This window comes from Buceros rhinoceros, unplaced genomic scaffold, assembly GCF_000710305.1.
Source record: "Buceros rhinoceros silvestris isolate BGI_N320 unplaced genomic scaffold, ASM71030v1 scaffold35453, whole genome shotgun sequence".
Taxonomy (NCBI): Eukaryota; Metazoa; Chordata; class Aves; order Bucerotiformes; family Bucerotidae; genus Buceros; species Buceros rhinoceros.
Genome location: NW_010402466.1, coordinates 6,381 through 13,566, shown reverse-complemented (window position 1 = coordinate 13,566; position 7,186 = coordinate 6,381). Strand labels below are relative to the sequence as shown.

At 54.3% G+C, this 7,186-nt stretch overlaps 1 protein-coding gene across 1 annotated transcript in view; it reads right to left on the bottom strand.

The window, feature by feature from the left end:
• Positions 1-7,186, bottom strand: part of LIG3 (ligase III, DNA, ATP-dependent) — a 14,275-nt gene that overhangs the window by 876 nt on the left and 6,213 nt on the right. The window contains exons 9-18 of the mRNA XM_010132646.1: positions 6,924-7,055; positions 6,088-6,167; positions 5,565-5,652; positions 4,545-4,622; positions 4,203-4,326; positions 3,684-3,826; positions 3,165-3,239; positions 2,471-2,617; positions 1,296-1,470; positions 222-313 (exon numbers count right to left, since the gene is read on the bottom strand). Coding sequence (XP_010130948.1) covers positions 222-313; positions 1,296-1,470; positions 2,471-2,617; positions 3,165-3,239; positions 3,684-3,826; positions 4,203-4,326; positions 4,545-4,622; positions 5,565-5,652; positions 6,088-6,167; positions 6,924-7,055 — 1,134 coding nt within the window. The remainder of the gene's footprint in view (positions 1-221; positions 314-1,295; positions 1,471-2,470; positions 2,618-3,164; positions 3,240-3,683; positions 3,827-4,202; positions 4,327-4,544; positions 4,623-5,564; positions 5,653-6,087; positions 6,168-6,923; positions 7,056-7,186) is intronic.

Genomic DNA, 7,186 nt, shown 5'->3' with positions numbered 1-7,186 from the left:
AACGCAGGACAAAGCCTGCTCTGCCGCCAGGAGAGCTGCAGCTGTCAGCTCCTCTACAGGAGGACTGTGGCTGCTACTTCAGCCTTTACCTCTCCCTTTAATTTAGGGTGCTGCTGCAGGAAGATTTCAGGCGCTTCCAGGTGGAAGGCAAAAGTGAACAGACAGCTGGAACTGCCTCAGCTTCCTCCCACCCCAGAGCAGCTACTCTCCCCTGTCTGTACCTTTTTTCCGTTGTCTTCCATCTCGGATGCTTTTCGCTTCTCCCCTCGTTTCTCCTCGGATTTTTGAGGGGATCCAATGACTGCTTTGCTTTCTGAAAACAAAAACTTGTCTCATTTGTGCTCTCTGTCCAGATACTGGCTGTGTATTAAAGTGGGGGGAGAAGAGGGAAAAAGAAGGCTCCTCACCCTCCCCACCCCCCGCCTCAACTTTCTGGAAAATCCACAAAGTAGAATGTCACTGGTGAGACATTTATCTATTGCATGTTCCTGCCCTCACCTCCAGGAGGCTGCTGCCCAACCTCCCTCTCTGCTGTCACCACAGTCTTTGGGAGACTGCTCAGAATTTTCCTTCGAGTTACTCCCCAGTGACAAAGCGCTGGTGAAGCAAACTCAGAGTCGTTTCTCAGCGCTGCAGTTTACTGCCTGGAAACCCCCTCCACCCAGGTGCCCTCCCCTGTGCGTGAATTCCATCAAGATAAAATTAAACCCTGGTTCATGGCCAGAAACGTCTAACCAACGGGCACGTCATCTGCAGGAACGGGAGCAGCAGGTTTGCGGCTCCCTCAGACACACACCGGCTCCATCAAGATAAAATTAAACCCTGGTTCATGGCCAGAAACGTCTAACCAACGGGCACGTCATCTGCAGGAACGGGAGCAGCAGGTTTGCGGCTCGATCAGTCAGACACGGTCTGCTGAGGGCCTTCATCTAGGGAGTAAAAGACACCAAGGTGCCACAGAAACGTCTCCCAGGTAGTTCTGGTACAAACTACAACTCTGCTGGGTTCGAGACTCTCTTCTAGGCAGCAATAATCTCAGAGAGCTTTTCTCCTCCACGAGAGCTGCCTAAGCACCTGATCAGCCACCATCATGGTGCTGTCTCCATCTCCTCTCACTGGCTGTTCAACCCCCACCACGAGCACAGCCCAAACCCAGGCTCTGAACAGCTTTCCCCATTAGCCCTGACACGCCCATGAAAGCTGCTGTGGGATCTTTGAGCATCTGACAGAGACACAGATCCACAGCCAGCCTGCCCCGAACGCAGGGAACACACCCTGAGAAAGCACCACCTCACCTTCTGGCTTCTGGGCCTTTGCAGGTGACTTGCTCGGGGGAGTTTTGACAGCGCTGTGTGGTGTGGAAGACCTGGAATTCCCCTCATTCTCTCCACTGCTGCCAGCCGGGGACTCGTCTTCCTCCCCAGCAACAACGCTGAAATCAGCCTTCTCTTTGGAGAGCTGGTACAGCTCCTGTCCCAGCAGAAACAAAGCCCTGCCTTTAGCCACGGGGAAACCTCTGACCGCGGACACGAGCCGTAACTCATTGTTTCCTCTGGTTTGTTCCCCTCATGAAGCATTTGCTCACGTGCTTTTTCTTCCCGCACCTCTTGCTGTCACCCTTGTTCAAGCTCTGTGTGTTCCACCAGCCTCCTGACCTGCAGGGAAGCCATGCAGGGTGGTACCAAACCCCACATTTCCATCGTCTGCTCCAGAGCGAGACAGACCAGCTCTTCAGCACGCAGCTCCCCGGCCTGGAACACCAACGAGACCTGCTGCTCGCGCTGGGAGCAGTCTGTCTCAAGAGGGTGTTTTACCTTTACCTGTGCCAGGAGCCAGACGAGCTGAGGACAGCCAGCAGGGGCTGGATCACTCCTCGCTCTGACAGTGTAACGAGCACTTACCTCTACTGTCAGTGTCCCCGTGGGCTGTGTGACAGCAGCCCGAACGGCAGTGACCAGCCTGAGCAGAGAGCTCAGCAGCAGCTGACGCGCTGCTGGGAGGGCAGCGAGCCCAGCGGCTCCCGTCAGGAACGGAGGCATGGGAGCTGTGTGGGGTGGGTGCAGCCCTAGGGCTCCTGGCTGACGGCCAGTTGGCCCCTGTGCCAGGCCACCACTAGTCACTTCCCAGATGCCTTCTCCAATCTCAACAGTTCATGGGAGGCCGAATGACCATTAACGGAAGGGAATAAAGGTCACCTCTTTTGGGGAGGAAATTCCTCACCGTGAAGGCTGGTACAAGAGCTGGTACCACCAGCTGCCAGCACAGCCCTTCTGGAAAGTGCACAGCAGCTCAAGAGCCTTGAGAGAGTGAGATTCACATCAAAATAACCCACCAAGCGGCCTGAGCCTCCAGTAAATGGAACTGTGACATCCTGCCAGGGTACCTGGCAGCAGACCCCTTCTCCCCAGTCCGTCCTGCCAAACCCAGTCTGCTGCCAGAACTGACTCTCGAACAGCCGGCGGTAACTCACCTTCAGCTGCTGGAGGTTGGTGGCCGTCTTCCAGTCTTTGTCGTCGCGGATGCGGGTGCAGCGAGGGAAGCGAATGGAGATCCCATCTGCGGTGTGGGCTTCGGCTTTGGAGAACTCGGCCCCGGTGATCTCCCACACGGGGGCTTTCTAAACACGGCAGGGAGGAAGTCACGGCATGTTCCTGCACACTCTCGTGAACTAACGCTCGTGTCCATGTTCCCTCACCTCTCCCCACCCCAGCACGCGCAGTTCCACACGCACACACTGACCTTCGTGGTCACCTTAATTAGAAAACCTCGTGTTGCTCAGCGAGTCAGAGGTCTTCAGCCACTACGTGATGACAATGTCTAAATACCCCCGTTCTACCGGACACCTACAGCAGCAGCGACTCTGGGGTTTCGGTTGTGCTTCAACCGTTCCCAGTCAGATCTCTCCTGCCTCAAACTTAAAAAAAAATTTCACTTCTGGAAGGGATTTAACGCACAAGATTATTTCCCAGAAGTGCTGCAGGCATGATTTCTTCACAAGGCTCTTGGCCTTGAATGCACCTGCAAGATCCAGAGATAAAAATCTGTGCTTAATTTCCTGTTCGGAGCACGCAGACTAATCTACAAGGGACAATCTGTGCTTGGTGCGGCACAGAGACCGCTGTCGGGGCTGGGAATCCCCGTGAAACGCCCAGGCTAGCACTTACCTTTGGGTCTGGGACGATGAAGTCGGGGTAGTAGATCTTGTTAATTTTTAGCCACCTTGGAATTTTACTGGGATCCTGTTAATTAAAAGCACAAAACCCAACTGAGAGGTGACTCACGAAAAGTCCTGACTCCACCAGCCACGTTCTCCAGCCACAGGACACGGGTCTGACCAGAGCCCTTCTCACCCACAGCCCCATCTAGTGACTGCCTTCTCCAGTCGCAACACGCAGGAAAAAGCGGTCCTTGCTCTGCTCTTGCCAGTCACTTTGTCTCGGCAGGAGCCAGACGGCCCGGTTCCCACTCGGCGTCTGGCAGAGAGCTCAGGCTGTGCCCACAGCTCATCCGTGTCAGAGCAGCTGATCTGCTTTAACTCGAATCGAGCCTCTCTCCATTCCCAGCAGAACCCTTCAGTTCTGCCTTCAGCCAGCACCTCGGCTGGGCCTCGGCAGGGAGGCGCCTTCCACCGAGGCCTCTGCTGAGCATCCCCTGGATCACCTCTACGCCACAGCCCCTCTCACCTTGCTGATCTTCACCATATCCAGCTCCGTTTGCAGGCGCGCCAAGGTGGCATCATCATGGCCGCCGGAACACTTGGTCACGGTGCACCACTTCTCGCTCTTGGGATCGTAGCAGCCCATGAGGAAGATGGACATCATCCCACCTGCAGGAGGGACAGCAGGGTGGCCCACACCTTCCACAGGACAAGCCACAGCGTCTCAAAAAGCAACAGAATGAACCAAAACCCTTTTCCATCTTTGGGAGTCAAAGGGCCTTGGGCTTGTGATGGCTTCACAGCACCAGCTCCCACCTACAGAGCTGAGCAGAGCCTCGACACCAGTCCGGCCTAAGGCGGTGCTGGGTCAGCTCACCCCCAGCAAACCCAGCCTGGTGTGCAATGGGCTGCAGCAGACAGTCACTGCTACAGCCAGTCTGCTCCTGGGAGTGGACTGAATGCTGCAGGAGGCTTGAAAGGGGAAAAACCTTGAGAGTCTTCTGGACTGACAGATCTCTGACTTAAGCCAGCTGCTGGGACTCACCTTTACTGCCCTGTCCATAGAAGGCTCCCAGCACCACCAGGTCAGCGGTGTCTGCCATCGCCCCCTCGTTCAGGTAGTCCTTCTTCACCTTCAGCCAGTGCCGCTTTCCTGGTTCATAATTGCCCTGTGCGAAACCAGGCAAGAGCCCCCGTCAGAAAGATCACCCAGCGGGCAGCTGGCGCCTCAGACAGTCCCGCGGTATGAGCACAGCACGGAGCAACCTGGGCTGGATGTCAGCAGCCGCAAGAACCCAGGGATGTTCCCAGGAGGTCCAGCCTTGTGTGCTTCATCCACACCCCTCCATTCCCAGCACACACCAGTGACGAGGAAATGTGAACCTGCCTTGGTATCTTTCAACACCAGCCCTTCCAGGCCCTCGCGGATGACTCGGGTGATCATATCCGCCAGATCCGAAGCTTTCTGGAAAGGAAAGGAATCATGGTTAGCTGAAGCCTGCCACAGGGCTGCAGTCCTCAGGCTCTCTGGAGCAATAGTGCACAACACCCAGAGCAGCTGCAGAGGTGAGTGGCGAAGTTCACAACATAGTTTCCAGGGAAGGTCCCACATGGGTTGTGTTTGCTGCACATCCAGTGACTGAGCTGGGAATATGTCCTGGGAAGTGAAGGGTTTGTTAGTTAAAAAATACTCCTCAGAGACGAGGTAGCCACCCTGCGTCCTGCCTATGTCCCGCCCGCCCCAAGATCAGGTTTTCCTCAGCCAGCAGCACCTGCTTATTTCTCTCTCCCGCTGCCTCGGGACCCGTGCCCTGCTCCCCTTCCCAAAGGCGCTCTCTCCCGCCACTGTCCAAGCATTCTCCACCAAACCCAAGGTGCTACAGAGATCAGAAGCAGCGGGGAAAAACAATGGGATGTAGGGCCTGTGCATAGCCATCAAAGGAAGGAGAAGTGTGCTGTCTCCACATGCTTCTGAGCGCTTGGGCTGTATCTGGGCTATGCAGCACTTGACGCTGCCAGTTTGGGAACCGGCGGCAGTCTGATCCCTTAATCACACTTCAACCTCCTCCTCGCAGCTCAGCAGTGCACAGCACAGAACAAGTCACAACCAGCTTCAGCTCCTCCTGACAAAGTCACAGTGGCTACGAAATCCTTAAGGAGCCAAAAGATGTGCACGGTAAGACCATCCTGAAGTGGCTGTAGCCGAGACGAGATGGGAGCACAGCCGTGGCCCTCCTGAACAGCCAGCGCAAGGAGCCGGCACAGGGACCTGGAGCAGAACCACTCTGCACGGAATTGCCGGAGCCGCAACCTTAATTGTCAGAAAGGGCATGTGGTCAAGGGGCAGTGAAGGGTGAGAGCGCACACCCCGAGGTCACCCTGCAGGCTACTTTAACACTGAACTCACCGTGACGTGCTTCATCTCCGAGAAGAGGATCCGGTTGGGGATTTCAACCATGTTATCGTGGAGGAACTTACGCCGTTCACACAGGGGCCTGAAGCAGGGGACGGACAATTAAGGTCAAGCAATTATTTTTAACATGAAGCACCAGCACGTAAACACTGAGAAAATCTATTTAAATAATTAATTTAACTTGACAGTTCCAGAAAGGACAATCAATTCTTATCTTCCTCCAGGAAATTAAGTTATAAAACAGAAATTTTGGGTAAAGGGTGTGTTTAGTTTCAGAGGCCCCAAGATGAGCTGGTGCTGGTGTCTCAGTGCAGTTGAAAGGCAGTTCACCCCGGTGCCTGGCTCCCCAGCGGAACTCCTCAGCACAGCAAGGGCTCTCGCACGCCGCCTGGGCTTTACAGGGGAAGGGCCAGTCCCCGCAGCCGTGTGAACTGCCCCCTCTGCACTGCTCGCACCTTCCAGCAGGTTCATGCTGGGAAACCGGCTGGGCTGCCCTTGCACCACGCCAGCCACAAACCTGTCCATCAGGCTGATGTCGTTGAAGTAGATGCAGTCGAACACGAACAAGCACACGTTGGCATCTTGGAAAGCAGCTTTCTGAAAGACAAGATCGATGAGAAGGAGCCTGCAGCTGTAGCAAGCAGCACTGTGGAGTTCCAGAAAAACAGCAGCAACAAAAGGACGTATTTTTATCTCCATAATCTTGTGGTTATGAGGAGCTCAGGCCTCTTCTAAAAGAACCGAATTTTTCCAAGCATTAAGATTTTGATGGAACGTGTCAAAGCATAAGCTACGAAGATAAAACACGCTCATTTCCTGGTGACAGGGAAATACCACCACCAGCACTAGTGACTTCGGGCAATGGAACATCCATCACTGCTGCCACGGCACAAACCCAGCTAGTATCAGACACTTCACGTGCATGACTCCGGGTTTAATTTCCCCTGGACTGTCCTCTCCCTCCCCACCGTGCAGGCCAGACATGAGCACTACTCAGCACACAGACTACTCATCCACACAGACTCACTCTCCACATCGCCGTGGTCTTCCTGTCTGCCACGGGATGAGCAATGACAGAACTGCAAGATTTTCCGAGGGATTTTTAATAACTGAGGTGAAGTTTTCTTGCTGTCCTGCCAGTGACCAGGTTAATACCAAACCCACTGGATTAGAGCAGCACCTTGACATTACTATCAGCCTTGTCAGGGATCTGATTTTTCCTCCAGTTGCTCTAGCATGTACCAGATCTCTTAATCACCACTGATACCAGATCACGTGATAGTGCGATTAAGTCAGCAGAGAAACGGCCTCAACCAACACAAAGGATTTTTCTTTCTTTCTTTTTTTTTTTACCTTGTGCACACCAAGAGTCCCAAAAGGAAGCGGTTTGCCAGTTTTGTTGTCAATCAGAAGAACTTCTGAATCCAGGATCATACTTTGCCCACCAGGAAAAGCCTGGGGGATGAAGTCCTTAAAATGGGCCACCTTGGGAGAAAAAGAAAAGAAAAATTTGGCTGCTGGCCACAGGGAGGGACTCGCTCCGCTGCAGATATCTCCTCCAGAGCACGTCTAAGGCATGGGCAGGCGTAGCTGCACCAGCTTTACTTTCAGCCACG